The 27,818-nt window shown below is 37.0% G+C and overlaps 1 protein-coding gene across 1 annotated transcript; it reads right to left on the bottom strand.

The window, feature by feature from the left end:
- LOC143916670 (uncharacterized) lies at positions 1 to 26,462 on the bottom strand. Its single transcript, XM_077437868.1, has 22 exons — positions 26,416 to 26,462; positions 21,506 to 22,851; positions 21,217 to 21,424; positions 20,945 to 21,038; positions 20,746 to 20,864; positions 19,922 to 20,660; positions 18,408 to 19,160; positions 17,998 to 18,238; positions 12,908 to 16,663; positions 10,704 to 10,921; positions 10,507 to 10,629; positions 10,244 to 10,429; positions 9,859 to 10,121; positions 8,590 to 8,785; positions 7,410 to 7,590; positions 7,168 to 7,329; positions 6,881 to 7,096; positions 5,239 to 6,116; positions 4,942 to 5,166; positions 3,579 to 3,683; positions 3,399 to 3,495; positions 1 to 113 (listed from the first exon to the last, which is right to left on the bottom strand). Exons 2-22 carry the CDS (start codon positions 22,815 to 22,817, stop codon positions 1 to 3), a joined length of 10,185 nt encoding a protein of 3,394 aa, XP_077293994.1. The 5' UTR covers positions 22,818 to 22,851; positions 26,416 to 26,462.
- Positions 26,463 to 27,818: the final 1,356 nt, after the last annotated feature.

The raw sequence follows: 27,818 nt of genomic DNA on the forward strand, positions 1-27,818 counted from the left end.
TCAAGAGAAAAAGTTGTCTCTTTGTTGGTACAAGGGCAGCTCAACTTCAGGTGATAGATCTTCAGAGTCATAATTACATTCAATCTCATCCGGTAATTTCTCAAGAGCTTTGACTGAAACAAAATTTTAAATGTTTAACATTTCCAATACGTAATGATTAAATTAATTTGTAGGAAAGCAAAAATTGGTATTCAATTCTTATAAGTTATGTTGTACATATAGATATAGAATACATAGATACGCCCTGACGCTCTAAGCCGATCACCCTGTTGGTGCATGCACACACAAAAAAAAGTACAGTGCATGCACACTCTCTCTCAGTAGCCAGTTAGCTTCTAAGTCGGAAGGTCAATTGACATTTTTCGAAAATGTCAACGTATTCAGTGAAATTGTGTTACAATTATTCAAGAAAACATAAAAAGGCGGATGGCATCACATATCATAAGTAAGAATTAATATATAATGTCTTCAATTATAGTAGTATTTTAACATATAATGAAATATCGGCGCGATGTACGTAGTGTTATATGTAGTCACCGGAGCCTGAGGGGGCCGTGTATTGTTCAAAGGTTGTAAATGCATTGTTAAAGGTTTGCCGAACAATGGATAGCACTTTGACTATCCTACCTCTAGTTATATGCAGTGATGGAACAGCGGTCGACAACCTCTGCCACAGGTGTCTCTAAATGTACGCGTATATCTTGTTGGCACTGAAGGAAATTCAGAAATCGACATTTAGTTTAAAACTACAAACAATGAACTAAATATTAAAGTGTCAGCTTTAAAATTGATCCTTGTGGAAGTTACTAATGTTTAAATATTGTAATAGTCAATGATGGTTTTTTATAGTAACATACATTTGTAGTTTAATATAGTGTGTACAGCTAAATATTTTTTTCTTAATATGGCTTACTGTCACGCGGAGTGTACAATAAAATAAAGTTATAAATAAAATAAAACTTCAGTGCATGTACATATGTACATAAACTGGTTGCTGACCACTGCCAACCGCTGCGTCGAAATGTTTTTTCACCACTTCCCCGCTAGTTAAACCCCCCGCACCCCTCAGTTAATGGCGACAAGATCTCCAACGAAATTTGTATGTAAAGGCATATCTAGGTTATTCTACATCTATGGTTGTACATTACCTATGAGCGAATAAATTATATTGTTTGTATAAAGTTGAAATAAAATCTACATTAAAAATATAGATAGGAGCAAAAACATGAAAAAATATTCAAATTAACGTCTACATATTATAGGTATATAATAATTAAATAATAATAATAGTAAAAAAACTCACATAATTTTTGTCAAGCTTTTATCACATGAAAAAACCAAGCATTAGTTATTTGCTAAATGCACTTGCGGTGGAGCAGTTGTGGTAGTGATGGTGGAATGGGTGACAAATAATCTAACAATAATTGGATGTATTTTTTTTTATTTATTTAGGATTTTGATTGGCCGAACTCGGTGCGGGCACTGATTGCGGATTATCAACTCCGGTACCTAATTTTGAAAAAATTACAACACAAACACATAAAAGCAAAAAAGGATCATGCGCATATAATATGTATGTAATAATGAAATACAGAAGGATGTGGTGAATCGAGGCCCCGTCAGTTAAAAAATGCCTAATTGTAGAACCATCAGTCGATTGGACTAATTAGTCTAATCGACATGCTTTGTGAGCATAGTAAACATATGTAGTTCTGCAAAAGGTAAGTTTGTGTTGGCTTTGAATTTGAGTGAGAGTTTTTGCAAAACTATGTATTCTACAAATGAAGCCTGACGTTTAAGATTGCAAAGGCCTCGTTTCAACATATCCTCGTATACTAAACACAGAAATCTTTGGCGAGATTTCTGTATTTATTGTATAAAATATCAAAAGTTGATGATTCTCAATTGTATCCAAAATTAATTGGGGCATTGAAACAATTGAAACAATTGAAAATCACCGTCCGTTGAAACAATTGAAAATCACCAATGAAAAATTTCGCAAGATGTTTTCAGAACGATATCGTACAGGAGCAAAGTAATAAAATTATATATTATTAATTTGAAGTGTAAAAATAACGGTTGAATAATGTTTCGCATATAAAATGAAGAGTATACGAATTTACAGCAAAGCTGCGGCTTATAAAACTTCTATCTACTTCAAATAAAAATAGGTTGTGGCTATTTGCAGGTACTATATCTGCGACAGGGGCAAAGCCCTCTGCGCATGCGCGTGAACTTATAATCCGATTATAATTTCATACATTTAATATATGCAAGACTTGTTTAATCAATCGTTCATTATACACGAGGCAAATAAATTTCGCACGTTATTATAATAGATTTATATCATTTAGCTAGTTCGCGGCTTGTACTTGTATGTAGGTATTATACGTTGTATATGATAATAATTTTCTAACAATTAATAATATTAACTAATTTGGATTATATTTTTTACTCTACGTCACTTTAAGAGTTCGAACTAAATTTTAAGAGGTTTAAAACAAAATTTTAACATTAAACACGCTGACAGTGACAGTTCACGCGCATGCGCAGAAGGCTTTGCGCCTGTCGCAGATATAGTACCTGCAAATAGCCAATAATTCGCAGAGATAGTACCTGCAAATAGCCAATAATTTGCTGATATAGTATCTGCAAATAGCCACAACCATTAAAATATCGTATTGACGGATTCGAAACATTAAATACGAAATATAATACTACCATCGAGAAGAGGATTAAATATTTAACACACATAAACGATTGGAAAAAAAAAATTGAATTATATTACCCCATATTTTAATAAAAAAATGGCTCGAGGCTGTCGCGATTATGACCTAATAACTGTAGGCTAGAGCAATCGGTTCATAAAACGTCTAGGTCTGGGCCTGTTATTATAGCAAATGAACTGTCATTCTATCGCGACGGTGCCGATAGATGCCAAGAGAAAATTGTAAACTCATCATTTTCAATTTCTTCTTGCGTGAAATATTTGATTGATTGTTATATATGATGAAAATATTAATGTGAGTGCTGGTGAGCAAACATTGCCATATGGAAAATATATTTCAAAGTGTAAAGAAATCCGAATTAAATACAGATAAACGTTAAAAATCTGGGCAGCGAGTAATGAATCATTTAAGTATGTAGTTAAGTGTGATGCACTTACACTCGTCAAGCTATGAATAGGTATGCAGAGTATAATTTTACAATGAAAAACGTACATTTGGCATACAAACACACGCCCAAAATTTACAAGGAATAACAATATAGAACTCTCTAGTAATATAACGATTAAAAAACAACAGTAGTAATGATAAAACTTCAATGACATTAGGAAAAAGTACGATCAAAAACATGCTTTATCGAATTAGATATTCATAACAGTGAAGTGTCCTTACCAGCGACAATTTTACTCATCTCCATCACTTGTTTGGCCAATATTTGATTTAATTGTAGCAAATGCTCACGCTGACGCTTATCCTCAACGTCAGGACTCTATATAAAAAAAACAACACAGCAAATAAATAAATCAATTCAAAATATAATAAAATACAAGTAAATTCAAAACAACAGTTTACTTTATTAGGATCCATGGAAGACGAAGTAGTATTTGATAGCATCTTTTTGATAGATTCAACTTTTTCCTTACGTTTCTTTTGCTCCTCGGGAGACAACTCGGGAGCCTAAATAAAAAACATTAAACAATTGTTATATATCTGATTTGGTGCTGCTTTAGTATGCGGTCTACCTCAGCATGCGATCTACCTTTGAATCGCAGTCGACTATTTTTTTTTATTTGTATTGTAGCAACGAAATGTTTATTGCAATTTTTGTTTTTTCCTGCCGCCCTATAATGTTGTTGAAGCATTTCTATCGAAATATCGTCAGCAGATACATATCTCTTAACCAAATCTTAAATTAATAGGGCCAACTTAACTTAATCTAACCTATCCTGACCCTTAAATAAATAGGTGTTGGCTGCTAAGATATATATGTATTTTTTTTTTTTGTGAAAATATTGATGAAATAAAACTTAAAAAAAAAAAGATATTTAGTAGTCGGTGTCACCAATTTAGTACGCGGTACTAAGAAAACACCGGTTGTGTTTGTAAGAGGATCGTTTATTTTTGTTCAATTTGTTATAATGGTTATTGTATGTACGAAGAGGTTGAGCTTCGGAGAAGTGAGCTGGTTGAACTCCAGAGGTTCGCTCTGGTGTTGGGAGCTGGTGCGTCGCTTTATATACGTTCTGGCTTGAAGCGTGCCGTGTGCAGATGCTTTTTCTTCGTTTCCAGGACACGTGTTGACCTGTTTTCGAGGCACGTGTCTTCGGTACACGTTTGGTTTATAACTATGGGGTCAGCGCCAGGACGTCGTTCGTTTGAGAATGGGGTCGTGTGCCACGTGTAAACGACTTATTAGGACACGTGTTACAGTTTCCTGATGACATCACTGTTGGGTTTCGTTCGTTTTACGATCGAGCGATGCACTCTTTCTTATGGAATGGTCGAAGGGGACGTTGCCCTTGAGTTGTGCATGTTTGTACAGGAGCGACGATGATTGGTGTGAAATGTATGAGATCACAGGTTTTGATTCGTAATAGCACAAGTTGTGCTAGATTCCTACAGATATCTTATCCTATTTATTTAAAGGTCAGGATAGGTTAGGTTAAGTTAAGGTTGGCCCTATTCATTTAAGATTAGGTTGTTAGGGTCGGTATTATTCAGTCTCAGTGTCACACTCGTGAACTGAGACCGCATATTAAAGTAAAAATGTGAAGGTAGATCGCATACTAAAGTAGATACGTGACGGTAGACCGCATACTAAAGTAGTACCCCTGATTCATAACAAAGGTTCATTGACTTCTATGTATAAAGATAGATCAAAGTTGCAATTGTTAAAATATTACAGATGTGGGTCAGATTTTTATGAGATCATTACCTGTTCCGGTATATAACGTTCTGGAATCAGTATTTTATTTGGAGCCGCAAGCAATCGGTCAATAGTGTGTTCTGAATAATGCTCTGGAAGAGGTCCAGATGGCAGCGTAGAACGAACCACATCCGGTGGGGCGACTAAAGGTGGTGGACCATGTTTATTACCAGTAATTCCTCCACTCCTTAAAACACGCTCCATATCAACGTCATCGCGAGCTCTCCACCATTTCTAAACATTCACAATTATTAGATTATAAATTTAATTATTAAATACAGCACTACAGTCACTGCCATATCATACCTCTTGATAGAATATATCATCATCGGCAGACTTTTCTAAAGTCTTCGAAATTACATCATGAGGAGCTGTATAATGTCGCCGTTTCTCTTTAGGCACTTGTCTCCGATGTTGGGATCCGTTATTATTCTGAACGAACCCGTTTTTTTCACCAGCCATTTCGATGATAATCTGTCTAGCAGCCTCGCTAGTAAAAACTGGAGACAGTTCTGCGTTGCCTTTAGTCAAACTATTCACACTGCCATTTTTCATAGGTTCCGAAATAAGCGGTCCATTTGTCAACGGTCGATTTATATCAACAGGACTATCCAAGTATGGGATTGAACGTGACACAGTGTCTTTAGGCAATACGTAGTTGGTAGAGTACTGATCTGGATAGCCGTACTTACTCGAGTAGTAATTTGACGTATCCTTATGGTTGGTTAGATAGTCGTTGTTGTTCAACGAGGGACTCGAAAGGTACTTGTTGCTGGAATTCGCACTCGATACCGACATGTTCTCGAATGGGATGTTTACATTTGTCAGCGAGAGTGTGTTTGGTGGGTTCATGTGAGATCTGTATTGATGGTTCAATGATGTGTTGCTATCGCTTGGTAAGTAGGATTTGGAACTTATGGTGTCATGTGCATATAAAGAGGAACTGTAAGAACTTTGTGATTGGTTCGATTGGAAGCCTCTTGGCAATGAAGTAGATCTGTTTTGGTACGATGAGAGTGCGTCTTCTTCTACTAACTGATCGAGGATGCTTCCAGTTTGTTGACTGCTCCAGTCTGAATTGCCTGGCTGAAGAGACCTTTCTCGGTCCCGTTGGCGTCTTTCACTTTCACGTTTGACAATGCGTACCGTTTTGATTTCTTGCTTTTCAACGTTCGTTAAGTTATCTAGAAATAAAGAACCATTGATTATTACATCATGATCATACTAAAGAACGCTTTTTATTAATTGTACTACACGAATGTGATACTTTTTTTTTATTCTATCAATCATGCACAATCGTCTAAAAGATTGTTCCAATGCAACAAGTGTACTATACAGATTAAGAATTATTTTATTAATTATTAAAACAGGTGTACACCCATTTATTAACTTTGCGCGACAAGTCTGTAGCGCGGCTGTCTTCCATAGAATTTCTGAAATTTGCACGGGATTTTGAGCCTTATATGCGCCTATTTCAACCGTTTTAAGGTTCAAAATTGGTTGAATATATTACTGAGAGTTGAATGCCATCTATTCAATTTGCTTAAAACGAATATATACCAGTCAAAATTAGTTTTTTGTGGAACCATAGTGAAACCTCGTTTATGTGACGTCACGTCTGTTGAACAATGGCGACGATACGTCTCAATTGTATGAAGAATGATTATTTGACAATTAAGCCAAAACTACAAGATATATTATGTATTTTATTGTTTAAAATAATACTTTAAGTGTTAATTAACATATCTGGTTACTTGAGTAAATATTAAAATCTGTATTTAAGGTCGAAAACTCGATTGCCAAATTCGCGAAAAAGGTGCCGCGTACAGGGCTTGTTCGCTATATTTATTGCCGCGGGCAAAGGGTTAAAATATTTAAAAATACAGTATCATATTTGTCTTTAAATTAGTAGTGATTTTAAGTACAGCTAGATAGAATCAATACTCACTGAACATATTGTTCTGACTGAGCTCATCGCTGACAATCGGAGATGGTGCATTGTCCTTGTTATCGTTCGAGAAACTGGTATTAGATTGTGTATCGATGTATAGAGGGGTCAATTTCTTCGTTGATGTATTACCACTGGTTCCATGCTCGACGAAAGTATTATTGTCAAGGTCTGTCTCGAGCCATATTGAATTGTTGCGAACTTTGCAAGATGAGTCTACATATAAGAATCCCATTTATTCATGTGAGGAAATCATATGAACGTTATAAAATTGGAGAAAAACACACCTTTTAATCCATTCATCGTATCCATAGATAACGATTGATTCTGCTGTGATGGAGTCAATAGGCCCAAGCTTTGAGATTTGTCAGTCAGTTGCCTCACAGCCACACTCAGTTCCTGCCGTTGCTTTTGAAGATCTCCTACCAATTGTTGCACTCGTCTCAATTCTTTGACGTTAATACATATTATATACAATTAAACACAGTGTGGTTAAAGTTTATGTGCACAAATTAAATTGTTTAAATACCGTCTTCCAAAAGAGCTGTGGCGTCGGCTGCTGTGCGTGCATCGATCCCAGAATCGCTAATTGACAAATTGGAATTGGAGTTATGTCCATTGTTCAATATTTGCTGTTGTTGTAGCTTTTGTCTGAGGACCATCAGCTCTTGTTCGAGACGAGCGTTTCCGGCAACAGTCTGTTCTAATTTCTATAGCCAAAAAATAACAAGCAACATGTAAGATGATTTAGCAAGAGTTAATATAATAGTTGCCGTACTAGTACAGTCCCTACTCAAAAAATTAGGAACACTTTGCGAGTTTTGCGACATACGCGTTTGTTCTAATCATAACTTCGTTATTTGTAACTTGATCTAAGTTATTATTTCTGTATGTTGTTACCATAACACTATCCTTCAAAACTATGTACAAATACAGTTATCTTGTATGTATATCTGCGGCCGGGCCGCACCGTGCAACTTTGTCTGCCGACTTGTTGCGCGACACGAAAAAATGTATGGAAATGTGTGCGACAAACAAGTTGACGAGTGTGGCATGTCCCATCTACCTGCATGCATTGGTCTGGTCGCCCTCAACCAAGTTGTTCGCGAGTTGAGCGGTGCGGCCCGGCCCTAAGGTACAAAAAAACCCGTATACCTGAGTTAGGGTGCGCTTTTGTTCATCGTGCGTCAATCATAGGTATATAATAACTAGTCACCAGACTTGTAAATGCATTGTTAAAGGTTTGCCGAACCTTTTTTACAAAGGATTTACAACAATGGAACAATGGATAGCACTGTGACTATCCTGCCTCTAATAATAACCCTATGGTGTAAACCAGTCTTTATAAACATTGACACAGATTACACGACCCATGTTCAATGCATATTTTTTCAATGCTACCTGGAAAGGCTTAGCGGGTAGTATTCTTGTTTATTTTTTACATACTCAAAAAACAACGCCCATCGTTCTTCAGTTCCGTGGAATTGTTGGCAAAACGCCGATTAGCGTTAGTCAGAATTCAAAGGGTTAAGCGGTTTATATTACAAATACCGAGCGAAGCCGGGTAAAAAAACTAGTACACTATAAAAGTATAAATACAATTATAAACCTAATTTTGTTTCGAACTATAAAACTAATGCTTTGAACAATTTGGTATTACTAACACTTCACCTCTGTCCTCTGAGGAATTAATCAGACATTGAAATTACCTTAGAATTGATAGCAAGCATTGCATGCACACGAGATAAATCCTGTTGCAAAGCAGGACCGCTTAGCGTTTCCCGCTCCTGTTTCAGTCCTCGTAATGCGCCTGCTTCTCCGGCTACCCAACGCTCCATAGCACGAAGCTCCTCCACACGCCGTTCCACATGCTCGCGCGGAAGACTCTCCGACGATTCGGCCCACCTAGGAGAAATCACCAAAAAATTAACGTATCCAATAGATTATAATCAGACAGCCGTAGTACGCGTCGAACGTGATACAACAGAGAGCGTAAGAATAATGAAGGGAGTTCGGCAAGGATGTGTGCTATCACCGCTACTGTTTAATTTATATTCAGAAAATATTATTGCTGAAGCCTTGGAAGAGATAGTTTCCGGAATTACAATAAATGGCACAGTAATTAATAACATTCGGTACGCGGATGATACAGTACTACTGACCACGAACTTCAACGACTTACAGGCAACACTGGACGCAGTTGCTGTGCATAGCTCTAGGGCGAGGTTGAAGCTGAATACAAAAAATACCAAATGGATGATATTCAGCAAGTCGGCGCACAATACGGTCAGCTCTCATTTACAGATCAATAGCAGCGTGGTGGAGAGAGTGGATGGTTTTAGATATCTTGGGTGCTATCTGGGTGAAACGTGTGAAAGTGGAAAGGAAATTCTCGTTAGAGTGGAGCAAGCAAGAGCTACATTCTTGAAATTGAAAAAAGTCCTAACCACACGTGATCTCAGTATAGCACTCCGACTGAGACTTCTACGATGCTACGTTTTCAGCATCCTTCTGTATGGAACAGAACCATGGACCCTGACGGATGCCACATCCAAGAAACTAGAGGCATTTGAGATGTGGACATACAGAAGGATGCTGAGAATCTCATGGATGGCGCGTCGTACCAATGCCGAGGTGCTTGCCCTGATGGGAAAACATGTCGAAGTGCTCAAAAGTGTGAAAAGGCGTAAATTGGAGTACTTCGGCCATGTGATGCGGAACGAAAAATACGATCTCCTGCGCCTAATAATCCAGGGGAAAATCGTAGGCCAACGCAGTCGGGGCAGGCGGAAAACATTATGGCTAAAGAATCTTTGGCATTGGTACGGCCTCAGCACCTGAGCACTATTCTGAGCAGCAATGGACAAAATAAGAATGGGACATCTACATAGTTGCCGACGTTATAGGAGGACATGGCACATGAAGAAGAAGAAGAATAGATTATACATTACGAAACACATAATAAAATGAATAATAACCGTCTCTGTTCGGCCGCTTGTTCCATCAACGCCCGTTCCCGTATCATTTGATTGTATTCCAGTCGGTCCAAAGTGGAAGGAACGGATCCTCCCGGGCCCCTATTGTACAACGTTCCCAACTTCACCATATTGTCGACTAAATGTACAAGCGGTTTACTCTTCTCGTAATGTTTCTCCAATTCCATGAGATGATGCTTCAACTGTTCCAAGCGTTGAAGATTTTCTTGCTTGTGCTCCATCATTTCGCTCATGTTGATACGACTCTGAAAAATCACACAAAAAAGATGAATAAATTAGTAACATAGGCCGTCATGATAGCGACAAGATTTGTAGCCTCTTTTAAAGAAAATTAAAACAGAATAAAACTAAAAAAATAATAATAAACCTGAACACTATTTATTTGCGTGCAACATTGATCGATAGCATTTGCTGTAGCCGTATGTTTTCGCCTGAGTTGTATCAGCAATAATACAAGTTCTTCGTGTGTTCTTCCAAGAAGTTCACCGGCAGATAAATTGTTCATGCTTAAAGCATGTTCGGTGCCAAAAGTATTCGGTAAGGGTGCATTAGTCTAATTAAAATTTAAAAAAAACCAAAATAAAAATAATCGAACAAAAATAAAACATGAAATTGAATCACATTATTAACCCTGTCATCTACATCGGAAGCTCGTCGAATCCTCGGACTCACGGCTCTGATAGGTTGTGTGCTCTGCCAAGAAGGCGATCTCATCGTCGACCAGTTATCTTCAATCACGTGATTTTGCATTGGCTAAAATTGATTCAATTCATATTAAATCTCGTATTATATATATGAAAAATTACAATTTAATAAAAAAAAATTACCGTTTGTCCATTACACGTATCAAAATCGTGATTGCTCTGACTGTTCCATGGCTGAGCGCTCGAAGATCTCACTCGAGGACTCACAGCCCTCACGGGAATGGATATGTCCCGAGAATTGGTGCGAACCAAAGAAGGATTGCTTCCAGTGAAGGGTTTCTTCGTCGGCAAAGAGTGGTTCATAGCTCTAGCATTTTCTACTCCACTCATCGAAACAGACGCTAAGTAAAATTTTAGCAATTTATAATATTGAAATAGCAACGATTTTACACAGCCTCACAATTTATTATCTATTTACATCAGAGTTGTTACGTTTGAGAAACATGATTAATATTGTAATGTAAGTACAAACTTATTAAAATATTGCAAACTGTACTTAACATTACGAAATTAACCAATATTACAAAAATTAACAATTTTTACACTTCATAGGATTTCGCATAATTATTTAACAGTGTTGGAATTGTGAAATGAAAGTTTGAATCGAATAGGTGTCTGATTGTGTGCACGAGGTGTGTTCAATGTACATAATGATCTGCTAAAATGGAAACATTAAATTTGGACGAAATTTCAAATGGCTCGGGCTTTGTATAGACCGATTGATTTAATTGGTATTCGGAGTATCATGATATTATATAATTTTCTTTATACGATATATATTTGAGGTTGTAGATAAGCATAATGATTTAAAATGAGCAATATATAGGTTATGAATAAATTTACCAAAAACAAAAACAATTCAAAAATACATTCAATGCACTTTTGTTTTGAAAAAAACTTAAGTGTGAACAAAAATTAAGTGTGATCATATTTTAAAGACATTAAGATTTCCCTTATATTAGAGGTCGTTCCTTTTATGAAAGCCTACTCCTAATCTATGGAAAGGATGCGCACAATAGGACCAGTGGTGTCAACCTAATGGTTTTCATGGGTTTCCGGAAACCCGTTGTTAGAAATCTAAAAATTCATATAATTTTTATCAAAAATTATACAAATCTTGAAAATTGTTTTCGACGGTTACAACTTCGAAAAGGTCGCAGTCGATTAAAGTAAAGAGAAAAGACCTTTTTTCCGTTATGCACAAGCAAAATTAACTGTTAACCGTTCAATGTGTCTGCAGCATTGATATAGAATAACTTATTATGTTATTCTATATACATATGTATATCCAGTCTGCACTCGGAATCATCCTTCCTAATAAAAGTCATAAACTTTATTGCATCGTTCTGTATATACCCAAGAAAGTAGAAGGCTCCAATTTTTTTCATATATATATATATATATATATATATATATATATACATACATATTTATTTTATCTTTAATTTATACCAGAAAGGCCTAACAGGTAACCCCAATGCGCATTCCTTGCCAGACATATTGTAAATACGATACAAATATTATTAGTATTATACAAAGTATATAAATACATATCAATTAATATCCACAGAGCATCTACATATGGTCAAATTTGTAAATTTTCAGGAATTTAAACAATTCAGTAAATACATATCAACTAACATCTACATTTTTTTGTATATTTGCAGAGATTTTGCGAGAAAATGGCTAAGGTTGCCAATTTGTTGGAACCCTTGCAATGAAAATCAGATAAATTGGCAACTCTGATAGGAAACGATCGACCTGGAGTCACAAACCAAGGTCTGGCCAGCAGAAACCAGAGGGATTTGAACCTGTGACCACTCTGTTCAAAGCATTATATGCTAACCGCTGGTCTATTCTGCTGGTTATATATATAATTTCGAAAGCGACTTTGTATGTATGTAAGATTTAATGGGAGCAACGAAAACAAATCAAAGACGACGATATCAATATCGTTGTCATAGAAAATAAATTTAATAAAAAAACAAATTAATGTTTACTATTAGATTAGCCATGTTTAAGCTGTTCATATTACAAATACCGAGAGAAGCCGGGTAAAACAATTAGTATATATAAAAATTGGAAACCCGTTGTTCCAAAATTGGGTTGACACCACTGTTAGGACCGTGTACTGATCTTTGCTTTAGCGCAAGTTTTCTGAAGGGTGAGGGGTGAGTCTTCGTAAATGAAACCACATCAACTTGAATGCACAAAGCATGAAGTTCATATAAACTTTCTCGTAGTATAAAAATAAGTTTCCATTTAAATTGATCATTGTGATTGATTTTGTTGTATTTATGTAAGAAAATAAAAGGTGAGTGCGATACCTGGTGGAGTGGTGGTAGTGTGTGCGCCCCCTCCCTCCGCAGCCCCCCCATTTAGCTCAGACTCAACGCAGGAGCTCTCGTTTTTCATCAATCCACTCGACATCAGATCCCATTGCCGTAATTTTTCTCTATCTATTTCAAATTTTTTACGAATTTCATTTTTAGTATCGTCTTCTAACAAAAAAAATCCATCACCGTTAGTTGGGTTCTCTTCAAAGTTATTCTTTTCACACTTAGTAGTGTCTACCGTTAGTTGTTCGTACACCCCGTCGTCCAAAGCCTCGTGAAAGTGCATTTTTTCATCCGTGTCTAGCGCGAGCTGGACGTAAACATCATTTTCATTCGTCGCGTCGACCGACGGCAGCGACTGAACCGATTGACAACTGATCTTTCGATGCTGCTTTCGCTTCAACGTCCTCTGAGTTTTCACGTTATCGTTAACATACGTCACCTCCCGTGTGATTTTAGAATGCCGAGGTCTTTCGTTTGAATTTGTCGAATTGACCAGCATCGTTTTGAGATCAACGCTGCATCTTCCCGATATGTTTTCAACGCTCGCCAACGAATCCAAATGATCCAAGGACCTGGCATGACGGTGTGACACTCTTCTGAGATTCTCCCGCCACAGTGCATCCTCATCCCACATCATTTCCCCATCGTAATTCTTCACATTTTGACTAGTCGGAGACTTATTATTTTTGTTATCTTGATCCGATGGTCTCGGTGTTAAATTATTCGAATGCGTCAACACACTAACGTCTTGAGTTGGGGGCAATGGGTTTACAACATTGTGAATTATCTGCTCCCAAGATCTATTACTAGACGTTGATTCATCCAAATTTTGAATGCTAGTACTTGTCTTGTCATGCGTTGCTGGGTATATATTCTTACAGCCGAATGTGTGGGGATTCGTTGAGTCTTTAACCTTTTGTTGCTTCAAAGCACTTGATTCGTATATATTTTTATCATCAATGTCTGCCATTTTATCCGCAGCGCTCAAAAACTCAACGGACACGCAACGAGCAGCCGCCGCTATCAAATTTGGAGCATCGTCAGGTCCGGGAATGTCATTGTACATTACGCTTGAATGAATCGGATTGTGAATGTGACTTATATCGCACTTTCTAGCAACGGGTCCTTTTCTGCGTTGATTATTCAATTTATTACTGACGGAGAGTATATTTTTACTGTATGAACCGGTGGTGGAGCCAGATAGGTTTAAATTGTCTTGTGACGACAGATCAGAATAGTAATATGGTGCCGATTGTTCACCAGAGTTTTCTCTGTTGTGGAATATTAAATTCGACGACGACTTCTGAAGTGAATCCGATAGGTATAAATTTTCTGCACTCTTCGACGATTTTATTTTAGTCATCTCTGATATATTTACTTTATTAGCTGAATTGTCATGATTTTTGAACCGATTCAGATTCTTTAAAAGAGACTCATCGTTATCTGTAAGTGGTGTGTTTTTGGAATAATATGATATCGTCGGTTGCTCAAAACTGGAATGCCTAGTGTGACTGGAAGTGTCTTGATTCTGCAACGATGTATTGATGGTGGATTGTATTGGAAGAGAGCTTCGACTATCACTTCTGTACGAGTGCTTTGAGATCAACGGTGACCCTAGCGGAGATGGTGCCGGTTGTTTTTGCACCGAATATACAGTTTGAAACGTATTAACAGTATCAGGATCACTCGTTGCATTCGATACATTCGAATTCCTACTTCTACTACGTTCATTCAAGGTTATGTTTTCATATTGAACTTCTTCTTTGATTGCAGCAATACGGCCATTCAAATAACTGACTGTTTTATTATCTAGAGGGTATTCCCTAATGTTAGGATCGCTGCTGAAAGCTTGTAAAGGATATACATTTTGAACGGTGAAAAGATTGCCAGACTGTAGTCCGTTTAAATACTCATCTAAATTGATATCATCGGACGTGTCGTTCAAGTGTGCGTCAAATGATTCGATCTCAAAGCAAGATTCTTCGGATAGGGGTCGCCTTTTGAGCATCTTTTCCAATTCTAAATCAGACGGCGGATGAGGATGGCGCAATTCTATAAAATCTTCGGACTCGTTCAAGCTCACCGTATCGGAATGCAGTCGTTCTTCTAATTGATACGAACCTCCGATGGTAGATATGTCAAACTTGCTGCTTATATCAGACTCTATTGACATCCTCGACGAGCCTCTATCGGCATTATAGCTCAACAATGAATCGGTCTCTGCATTGCCGCTTGTTTTATAACTAGGCGGAATTGATTTCAAATCTAAAGAGGAGCGCTGATTGCATTCGTTATCTTTATAGTTACGGAAGCTTTTTTCACTATCAGGAAGACTTATTCGGTTACGTTTGACTCGTTCTCCTTTGAATATGGTATCGTACATGGATGGAGTGTTGCCGTAGTCCATTAAAGATGTTGACTTTTTTCTTTCTGGCAGTTCCGTTTGAGGCATGTTTATAGTCGCTTTAATGGGGTCTTCAATCTTGATGTTTTGAAGAGACGTGTCGGATACCTCTAAGTCTTCAATCGGCGGAGGAGACATTGGTATCGGTGGTGGTGATAAAATCTCACTATCAGAACTGTCTTGCATATCAGTCAAGTTTTTGGATCGTAAATAGTATGAAGCTGGTCGGAAATTATCAGACAGACTAAATCTAGAATAAGCGGTGTGTAAGGAGAAGTCCTTAGAGCCTTCATCGTCTGCGTCAGAACTGTCGGATTTATTCGAAAACCCTTTATTCTGAGACGCGATTAAGATATCAGGTAAAGGTGATTTAACATCAGTCCGAATAGAACTTTTTACATTCAGTTTACTATCCGATTTTTGTTTTCTCAATATTGACTTTGGAACTGGTGTTTCTTTATTCTTTTCAGGAAGTTCTGGCTCTTGAATTTTAGGAGTGTCGCTCAATACATTCTTGTCCGGAAGGTTATTCAATTCCATGTATACAGGCTCAACTCTACCACTAGAAACGCACACGATTTCGTAAGCTTGCGTCTCTTCATTGCTGAAAGCACTTTCTACACCACCTTGACTCATCTCAACATACGGATTATCCTCATGCTGCTTAGCACCACCGCTGAACACGCTTAAATTTTTAATTATTTCAATATGAGGCGCTTCCGATTTCATTACCGCCTTTCTCGGAGACATGGGTAAATAGTGATCCTCGCACAGATCAGGATTCGTCGGAGTGCAAAGGGGAGTTGAAGCCCTACTTCGTACTGGATTTTCCTCCAAATTTACACATGATTGGTTTATTTCACACAATTCGTAATCGGGATACGTTTCACTTATAATAGATTCGTTAGTGGCATCCCCCGTTTTGTTAGTATGCATTGATTCATCTACGGCTGACTTTCTTCCGCTTGGCACATCTTCAGATATTTCGTGATCATTATACAAATCTAGGATTTCGTCCAAATCGGCGTCTGTGTATTCCAATTCCAAATCGGACTCGTCTTTGGTTTTATTTTCTGTCGAAGGATCCATCGATGTATCGTTTGTTTGTTGATTGTTTTGATTATTTGTATCCGTCAAATTTGCACTACATAGAGAAAAATTACTTTCACTTTTGGGGAGTTGATTTTGTGATTCTGTGTCAAGGGTGCATGTGAGAGTCGCCGCATCAAGCTTGTTGGTGGAAATGGGGGTGGGTAATGGAGGGGGAGTGGGGGACCTTCCTGCCTGCCTTTGCCCTGCCGTTGTGCTCGGTTCGCCCCCGATATTGTCCGCCAACCGTTCTGAACCGACCGACAGGCATACATTACATTAACTCACTTCATACACCATCTTATTTATTATTATTATGATTATCAATTAAATACAGACTTCTAATCGTACAAGAGCAATGAAAAAAAGTATTTACGGTTATTTTTCTATTATTTTTTTGTTTGATTCAACATTCGCAACATACCATTCACTCAAGAGTACTTATAAGATAAGTTATAAACCATATCCCAGTATTGTTAGTAATAAATAACTATCATTATCTACGATTAAATTTAAAATAGTTAATAAAAGTACAAACATTTTGAACCCGTCCACCTGAACCTGAACCAGTATATAGTGACGTCGTGTAAACTTGATCTTCCACCCGTGTTAGTAAGTAGAACCCAAGCAGGCAGGAAGGTAAAAATTTTGCAAAGCTATATTTATTCAGTCAAGATTGTCTTTCAAATAAACCAAAATCAGATATTACTACTATGAAATATAAAAAAAATTATTAAGTAAATTAATTATGTCAATGTGTATATGTTTAAAATAAAATAATTAAAAAATATTGTATTAGTGTATGCTCAGAATATAACTAGTAATTTATTTTGAAATAAACAGAGGCCGTCACGATAGAATGATGGTTCTAATTAAGGCCTAATCCTACATATTCACATGTAAGAAAAATTATTTCAACTGCAAATGAAACAGTTTTCTTTAAAAACTGCAGATTTTTGGGCAAATTAGACATGACCTTAATGTTTTCATTGAACTGATCATTAATAGATGATTTACTGTCAGCTTGAGTCAAATTTGCCTCATGGTTTCTAAATGGACAGCTCCAGGATCAGACCTGTCTTACATAACTGTCAATATCACACTATAGAGACAACCTCAAATAAACGCAATGCAACATTAATGGAGTTCTTAATATGTGATCAGCAATCGGCTGTTAGTTTGATTCCGATCGGCCATATATTCTAAACTGACAGCTCTTCAGCAGGCCTGCTGATTATCATCATCTTATCGAGACGGCCTCGAATAAACGCAACGCATCAAGTTAAAAATCGAATTATTTTGACGTAGAAAAAATCAAATGTTTACACCGATGTATTTAAAATAATAATAAAACAAAAAAATTAAACGAATCATGCAAATTAATACAATTCATAATAAATAATAAATCTAAGTAGAAAAAAAAACTATTTAAATAAAAACTAAAATGAATTAAGTTTCGAACGTTTTAATTAATTTACTCATACGAGCAAATCGACCATTTCAACACTTAAAATCAATTTTGCAAAAATGGTCACTTTGCTATGGATAATCATCACATGTAAGAAAAAACGAATCAAGGACTCACCTTCATCATCAGATGAATAACTATTATATGCAGCATTATGATTTGAATGCTTCGTCACGGATTTAGGGAAAGTTTGACCAGAACCATTGTATCGGTCGCCGGTGATCTGACTCGGAGTCAACGGTTTTGTATGATTCAAACTGCGAGCTAACGACAACGTAGCTGGCGTTGTTTTACGAGTCAATGGAGACTGCAGCATTCTCTGTTTCCATTCCAACAGACGCTTCATCGACTCTTCACGCTGGAAAAGTCATGAAACACCAATTAGTCAGCATTCGCACAGTAAGATGGAAACAATTTGACAATTAGACAACTTAAAAACGAACACTTCAATTGAAAATTAAATATTCACTAGCTAAATAAGACCAATTCATTTTTGGAAAAAAAAATGTCACTACGTAATTGAATACCTGTTGAACTTTACGTTCGCCATCCCTAGAAGTTATGGGATCCGATGATGGTAACCTAGCACTTGCCGATCTTATGAACAAATCACCGTTTTCATTAACCAACTCCTTATTGAATCCACTGGCTGTAGATCCATCACTCATGGCACTGTTACTCCTATTATATACATCATCTTGCAAAGGTATGTGAGACAGGCTTTTGTTCCGTAATGTCCAATTTGAATTCAAACCGGTGCCATCATGTATTTTAAACTCGCTCACGGAGCTCAAGTTCTTATTCTGATCTCTAATTCCGTAGATCGGTTCTCTCTCCATCCTCAAATCGGCTTCGTAGCTGGCAATGTCACTGGCTCGGAAAGTCGGTGCCGACATTTTACGCTGACTGACAAAGTCGGGAGATTTGACACTGCCTCGTTTGACGTTTGCCATGCTATTGCCTGGTGTTTTACTCCGTAAGTAATGAGCTGACTGTCGCATTTTCTCTGCGTAACTTGCTTCCGAGTAGTAGTAACTGTCGCCATTGTGCTCGTAATTATTGATGTCCAGGCTGGATTTCGGTCTCGGCGGTTGCCGACTAGCATTCGAAGAGTATTTGCTGGAGGTTGCCGGATCACGTACTGGATTTTTGGATTCATATTCTAAGAAATCTGCACTGTGAGGTCGGGGAACCGTATTATAAGGAAGAACTGGAGCTGTGTAATTGTGCGGAATTTTCTTCTGTCGCATTTGCGGTGCCGAAGTTGGATAAATTTGACTCTGAAAATAATATAAGATATCTTTTAATATTTATGAAATCATACAAATTTGTAATGCAAGATCTATTAATCATCTATTACAAAGAACACAATAGAAACAAATTTTTTTCTGTCCTTTCTATTAACCCTTTGCCTGTGGCAATAAATATAGCGAACAAGCCCTGTACGCAGCACCTTTTTCGCGAATTTGGCAATCGAGTTTTCGACCTTAAATGCAGATTTTAATATTTACTCAAGTAACCAGATATGTTAATTAACACATAAATTATTATTTTAAACAATAAAATACATAATATATCTCGTAGTTTTGGCTTAATTGTCAAATAATCATTCTTCATACAATTGAGTCGTATCGTCGCCATTGTTCAACAGACGTGACGTCACATAAACGAGATTTCAGTATGGTTCCACAAAAAACTAATTTTGACTGGTATATATTCATTTTAAGCAAATTGAATAGATGGCATTCAACTCTCAGTAATATATTCAACCAGTTTTGAACCTTAAAACAGTTGAAATAGACGCATATAAGGCTCAAAATCCCGTGCAAAGTTCAGAAATTCTATGGAAGACAGCCGCGCTACAGACTTGTCGCCCAAAGCTTCCATAAAAGACGGCCGCGGGCAAACGGGTAATATTTATTTATCTTAATTTATTACCAATAACCCAACCCATTCACCTAATATACATATTACAATATATGGACCGAAAGATAACGGGTATTTAATTATAGTGCTGAATTATATCAACAATAATACTTACATTATCGTTATTACTAGATTCGTATCTTTGATTTTGAATCTGTGCAGAAATTTTTCTATCTTCGTACGCCATCGGACTCAAAGGTCTCTGATACGTCTCCATATAATTTTGATCGTTGGCTGAATTGTTGTAAACGTCTTCATAATCCCCTGCTCTACCTTTATTATAATAACCAGGTATTACAGCCGATCTACCGTACGTATCAGGAGTCCTTCGTTCAAAGGCTTGCCGTTCAATTGGAGCAGGATGATTAGATACATTTTGCTGATATATATCTTGCATATACTGCTCTCTAGAATCTTCTGCCTTGTACTCCTGCTGCTGCTGGATCATCTTTTGGTAACCAGACTCGCCGTAAACGTTCTGCTTCTCTTTCGGATAATTATATGACGAATGATCTCGCTGGTGACTGACATTTCTATTGTCTACATAGGCCGATGATTTTTGAATTAATCTATTGTCGCTATTTTCTATTGCTTTGCTCGGTGTGGCGTCTTGATAATTGTATGGTGATTTGTTATTTTCTAATCGGTTGGTGGCTGTGTTTTTGAGAGGTAGCGATAAGTTGTGAGCGTTATAAATTGGCTCTGGCGATTTAGACAATTGCCTCTGACTTGCATAGTTGCTTACATTGTTGGTGCCCGGCTTTTGTTCGTAGATTGCATCTGATGTTTTTGAATTTGGAGGAGCACCATTTGGACCTTTGAGATCTCTCGATGAATCGTAGGTGGGATCTCGTCTGAAACGTACGATTTATTTGTCGTAATTGAATCCAAAAAATATGCTCATATTACATTTAAGTACATATGTACATATATAGTTACCTATTGACTGCTCGTTCAGGACTCGGAGAGCTGTATCCTTCATTAGATCTTCTGGGCTTTGGTGGAGCATTTTCATAGGTTGGTTGTATACCAGTAGTTGACTCTTGTACTATTTCATCCTAATCCAAACAATAATTTCGTTATAATAAATGGTAATATGTATAGAAAACTCAAAAAGTTATAGGAAAACTTGATTTACCTGATCAACAATATTATTAGGAGTTTTACTTCTCCTATCGTTATTGGTATTAGATTGAGCAGTATGCATTATTTGAGTCAATTTCCCAGCAGTACTGAAATCAAGAATCAATGATTAATATACATCTGTATGTATATCCAGTATATGGGTACATTTTGAGTTAATACGGTTGATTTATAATTAGCGTATAAGAAACTGGGATAATATACATATAGTTGGTGTCAAATTAAAATAGATATGAAGATAAAACAATTACTAAACATCTTTCATACCTTCCTTCCTGCATAAGTGCAGCCATAGTCAGCGCTTTAACCCATCGATTCATTTGTTCCCGATCGGGAGCAGCCAAAATGTATGTTCTCATGTTCGTATGCTCGCACTTGAAAGCAAATTTCCTTAGGACTTTATCATCAGGCGTACACCCAGAAACTTGATAAGACGGCAATAGAACTGATCCTAAGAGCTTATCCTCTTCTTGACCTAAAATTCAAATCCACAATAGTATATCTATATAAAATAAACCTAAAACATCTCATATGATTTATTTATAATTTTGAATACCTTTATAATAAAATAGACAATATTCAGACAGGACGAACCACCGCTTCCTCCAAACTTTCAATCCCTCAGATCCTTGCTTATATAACCACCCGGCCATTGTGACAGGTGCAGATAGCGGTCTTTGAGCAATTGGAGACCTCAGAGCTTGGGTTGTACCACTACTACTCCTCCGACTCTCGGATCCACTCGGAGATTTTGAACTCGGACTGCTGACTTCCAGTTCGTTTCTATTTGTGCCATAGCTCATCGGCGACTGTATGAATTGTTTCTGCACCGGTTTAGAATTAGGAGAGTGATGGTAGGCGTAGTCATCCGAATTTGGAGACAATTCCTCATTTTTTCGCATGTATTGTGAGTCAGTCATTTGAGAGTCTTTATGCATCATATTCGGTACCGTTCCGTACTGCGATAGGTTGACTTGGGACTGTTGTCTACTGTGCAAATGCTGGTGTAAGATTTGCCGTTGGGCGAATGTTTGCTGCTGTTGGATTTGAGCCTGGGTTTGGTACTGTATCTGCTGCTGTAATTTCATCTGTTGCAATTCGTTATACTGTTGTCTAAGGATTTGAGTGTGACTGTGCCCTGTCGGTATATAATTTGTCGATTGCACTCTAGTAGTGTACGGTTGGTACATTCTAGGACTAGTGGGAGAATACATAGTTTGGTGGTTCTGGTAGATTTGTTGTGGATCGAATTGGTGTTGATTTCTACGCAAGTAAGCTTGATGAACAGAAGCATTAAATCCAGGAGGTATGACAGCGTTTAAGATAGGATCTTGATTGGGACTTGGAAGCGAATACGAAGAATTGCTAAGAGGAATAGACTGTTGTTGTTGCTGTTGTTGTTGTTGTTGTTGTTGTTGTTGTTGTTGTTGTTGTTGCTGTTGCTGTTGATGTTGTTGTTGCTGTTGATGTTGTTGTTGTTGTTGTTGTTGATGTTGTTGATGCTGTTGATGTTGCTGTTGTTGTTGTTGTTGTTCTGCCCTCTGTTGAGCCATTTGCATTTGCTCTCTGAGAGCGTATTGTCTCGAAAGTTCGCTAGGTTGTTTCGTGCCATACAATTCTTGGTGGTTTTCAAGCAGGGGCGATCTTGGTCCCAAAGGTTGCAATTGCATCTTCTGCGGTGGCTGGTTGACGATGTTGTTTTGCATTTTCAGCTGCGGCTGATGTACATTAGGCGACGGCTGGATATACTGGTTGGTCTGCTGGTACTGCATTTCCATACCCTGCTGGTTAGTCTGCTGGTGGTGTTGGACTACGGACTGAGTCGTCCGATTTTGTACTGGAGACGGTGACATTCTGATGCTGTCCATTGAAGCAGACGACGTTAGAACCGGTGGATCTAACCTGAAACAACAAAGTAAAAATATTAAAATCACATAGAAAATTAATTGTTTCTGAAATTCGAAGGGAGATGAGCATTGAAGTATAATGTATAGAATAGTCATTCCTAACAAAAGTATCGCTTAAAAGCGAGCCATCGAAGAGAGAGACGGAAAGTCAGAAGAGAGACAAAAGAGTGAGGAAAAAAAATTCGTCCCTTACAACAACTGGACAAAACAGCTGACATCTCCGGGCACACGGATTTTTTGTGGCAACATTTTTAGGGGCTGAGAGCAATTCTATGCATACTACTTCAATGTAGATAAAGTAATAATTAGTTTTAAAAAAGAATACGGTGTACGGCCCTGTTTTTCAATGAGTGAGGCTGGTCCGAACATCTAGCACGTGCACATACAGTTGTTCGGACTTTGTCGAACTAATACTACCACACAATTTCACTAGTAGAGCCTATTTCAAAGAGATCCTACTGCTACAGAGCTTAACAAACAACTGAGCAAAACAGCCGAAATCTCCGTCTGCACGGAGTTTTTGTAGCAACATTTTTGGAAGCTGAGAGCGCTTCTACCCAATCTACTTCAATGGAGATGAGTATATAAAATAACAATATTAAGTAATCGAGATTTGCAACAAAAGTGAATGAGTGACAAGTTTTTAAGGCTTTTAGGTAAAATGTTGGAAATACATAAGATTGTGATAAAAATATATATTTGATATAAAAATTCAACACATGATTTTATACATAGTAAATTTGCACTAATAATTACATATGTATATTTAATTACAGCATATTCAGTTTGCAAACTTAACCACTAATCTACATTATATAATATACGATGCGGTGCAAACGATCGACAAGCGCCAGACAGACATAACCACAGATTAACTGGATGGCTACTTTAAACGCAATTCTCGACTTCACGAATGATAGATTGCACATCAGATGACGAGTAACCTTTCGATGTGCACAGATGCAATTATTAAAATTGAGTCGGATCTTTCTGGCGAGTTTAATGAGGCAAAATTCGGAACTAAAGTATCAGAAGCACAGAACGTATACAGGGTAGGTATGTCGGGACTTCGGGTAGATTTCGCTCAGTGTAAGTGCGAGCAGTGCGCACGCATAAGGTACACGTGTCGCATAATATAATATGTACATATATACATACATCTCACACACACAATGATCAGTCCTTTGAAATATAATTAATTGTGATGACCGAGTATAAAATTCTCGAGTGATTGCTAATGAAAACACATTAAATATAATGCAGTTAAGTTAAAAATATTTTTTAAATATGCAAACGGGCCAGATTTTTTTTATGACTAAACTGACTGCATCTATAGAACGTAGTGTGAGCCTCGTTAGGTTTCACTTAAGCACGAGCTGAAAACTTAACTGGAGCGCATTTTTGTATGTGAAGGATTTACAGGAGAGTGCACTTGAAAAACTACGGAGTGGAGCAGGAATGAATTTAAGTCTGCAGAAGTGAAATTTTTTGCAATACTAAGCATTTTTAACGGGTCGCACTTAACATTTAAGTACATATCTCGACTCCAATTTGTAGATATTAAATAATAAAATCAAGGAAATGTCACAATCGATGTAAGACCACTACTATATTATATGTAGTAAACGGTAGCAGCAATTTGAGAGAAAGCAGTTTGTGAAATGAAGTATAAAAATAATAACTATAAATAATGAAAAAAAAAAACTAGACCATTCAAATTCACTCGACAGTGTTAAATTCAAAACACTATAATCAACGAGATAGCACAATGGCTATATAAAATGTGACAATGGGCTTGGAAACTACGGCGAGTATTCGATCCACGTCATAACCAGTTTTCGACATGGCAATGTAAAAATGACAAATGACAGTTGTTCCATGTTCAGGTGTAAACAGTGTATTCAAATTTTCGGGTACCACAGTTTGTAAGTTGCAATTGTAGTTCGATGCGTTATTTAAACTTTACATACGTGCCATCAATCAATCGTGAACCATGTGCACAATCGGTCACGACTAAAAGGGTCAATGCCAAGTATATGGAGACTTGTCATTGACCCTTATAATTTTTTCCCAAACCAGGACAACTTGCTCAAAATATAATTTCAAATTTACTACAATTTCACACCTACATAATTAAATCATTGTTTGTCCAAGTAAAAGATCCTGCTCCACCAAAACTGTTTTTCTCATAATTCAATGTAAGAAAGACATCAGTCATATAATTTTGTAAATTTTGTAGGATTATATAGGATAAATTGGGTTTGGTGCATCCGCTCTAAAATCGCCAGATTAACAGAACGGCAGCTTTAAACGTAATTCTCGTTTTCTCGAATGATAGATTGCACATCAGATGACGAGTAACCTTTCGATGTGCACAGATGCAATTATTAAAATTGAGTTGGATCTTTCTGGCGAGTTTAATAAGGCAAGATTCGGAACTTATCGAATCTTGCCTTATTAAACTCGCCCGAAAGATCCAACTCAATTTTAATAATTACCATTTTAATAATTGCATCTGCGCACATCGAAAGGTTACTCGTCATCTGATGTGCAATCTATCATTCGAGAAGATGAGAATTGCATTTAAAGCAGCCGTCCGTTAAGCTGTCGTTCAATTTGTCTGGCGATTTTAGAGCGGATGCACCGCATCCGATAAATTTACTAATAACGCCTTTCCTCAACATTTGTTTTTAATATTTTAAGTTCACTGACAATATCAATTGTACTCGCTTTTGTACATCCACAATCAAGATGGATTTGTCAAAACAATTTGAGTTGCCTTTGCCAAACCACAAATACATTTATTTCACCACAAGCATTATCATAGAACTGTTTTATCATCACCTGACAGTGTTCTTATGTAATAAAATATGATTCGAGTTCCACAAAGATTACAAATATTCTGTCAAGTCATTTTCCGAGGCAGCACATTTTAGTTTTTACCAATTGACAAAACAAAAAAGGTACTTCAGGACCATACTTTGAAACTGGGACAGTACCAATAAAACTGGAACGTACCTACATACATATGTATGATATCCAAAAAGCAGTGCCTTTACATATCATAGGTATTGATGCTGCTATAGCACCAAAATACTTAATATTGCTCAAGTTAAAAAACAAAAATAAACAAGTGCTGATGTGAATTATCGTATGACACAGTTTTACAGGAATGCTGACGTTTGCAAAATGCCACAAAACTGCCGTGCTTATAACAAAAATATTGGTTAATCTGTCAGGAGTGAAGTGAATGTAGTACGAAAATACTTTTGGCAACAGTTTGTGTTTCGACTTTCAACAACCATGTCCTATACACCCAATATTCTTTCGAAAACACTCGGAATGATTTACGAATATCTAGTATCTCTGGTTTCCCTAATCAACCTTGACGCTCTCACTTGTCAGGGAATGGTACAACGAAAACGAAGAAAAAAGTTGTCGGCTCGAGTTGGTCTGATGATGGAGCGACCTTTCATCGCAGTGTGTGCCTTTCACTCTGGCTAAGATCACTTGCTCAACGAGTTGTTTTTGAAAGAGGACTCCTGATGTTAGGTCTCACCTATGAGATGAGTAAGTACACACACTTCCAAGTACCAAAAACAACTTTCAACTGGTGCAACATATATATGTACTTTGGCGTACAATCATTTGAGAAATTCGCTATCTTGAATCTTATCAAAAATAGTATTGAGATAAGGTAAACGGGGAGATAAGGTAATATACAAGAACAGGAATGGAAGAAGTTTATCACATGTTCTACACGCAGTAGTGTAACAGTAGATTATTAAATCATATAACTAAATTGACAAAATTGAATTACACTTTAAACCAAATTTTGGTCAAACGTACAGTTCATGGAACAACTAAACGTTTATATTTAAAAACTATGAAGCAGGTGTTTGCTTGGTAGGCGTATTTACACACATGTGGCATATAGAACATATGTACATCCAGTGCCGGTTTTAGGGGGGGGGGGGCTAGGTCGGGTGGTGCTCGAGGGCGCCAAATAAGTTAGGGCGCCGAATGATGCGCCAAAGGCGCTTTGAAATTTAAAATTAGAGCGCCAAAAGCCATTCAAAATTTTAGATTAGAGTGCCAAAGGCGAAAGTTCTTTCCAAGGGTGCTTAGAAAAAATTACCCGAGGGCGCCATCGGGTTTAAGGCCGGCACTGTGTACATCATATCATATATATAATATAATATCGCTATTCTGTTTGTCTGTCTGTCTGTGTATCTGAGATAACGCTCGCTGTACTATAATAGGCGTTTCATATGAACGACACAGCTAAAACACTGCCAACAAATCGTACGAATATAATAACAAAAGAAAAAAACTTCTATATATACTGTTTGCTACCAATGTTTCCTCTAGGAAAATAGACATCTATTGCCATCTAACCGTCATTTATTATAAATTTATTTAATTAATTAATTAATTTTTCTTTTGGTGTTTTATATTGTTTATATGTAGGTAGTTTTTAACAGTTTTTTTTCATATTAAACAATTAAATACAATTATCAAATTAAATATATTTAAAAGGTATTTGAAAAAATTCGACCGCGAACGGATCGAACACAGGATCAACACATTTATTTTATTTTTTTTTTATTTAATAACTTAATATGCCAACACTCATGCGATGATATTTCATCGGGTACAACACTAGTACAATTATAAAAATAATTCTCTTCATACTTTTAAAACATTTATATGTGGATCTTTTAATTTTTGAGATGAAGTTGCTGCGTATGTGCTCTAAACATTGAGCTAAACACTGGGTGCGTGAAGATTGAAATGAATATATAAAATAAAATGTAGCAGACGTGCCAAATGCCCGACTGACCTCTAGTGTCACGCGAGAATACAAAACAAAAACAAGACGAACCGATCACAATCCATTAGAATAGTATCAAACATTGCACATATTAATGGAAACGAGCACGTGTTCGGCCCGAATAAGTT

This window comes from Arctopsyche grandis, chromosome 9, assembly GCF_051622035.1.
Source record: "Arctopsyche grandis isolate Sample6627 chromosome 9, ASM5162203v2, whole genome shotgun sequence".
Lineage (NCBI taxonomy): Eukaryota > Metazoa > Arthropoda > Insecta > Trichoptera > Hydropsychidae > Arctopsyche > Arctopsyche grandis.

Excerpts from the sequence above, each read along its gene's own strand:
- LOC143916670 (XM_077437868.1), bottom strand. The coding sequence starts at position 22,817 with ATGGACAGCATCAGAATGTCACCGTCTCCAGTACAAAATCGGACGACT. Across the intron at positions 10,922-12,907 it reads CACTACCACCACTCCACCAG|CGTCTGTTTCGATGAGTGGA; the intron begins GTATCGCACTCA and ends AATTTTACTTAG. Across the intron at positions 3,496-3,578 it reads CTTCCATGGATCCTAATAAA|AGTCCTGACGTTGAGGATAA; the intron begins GTAAACTGTTGT and ends TTTTTTATATAG.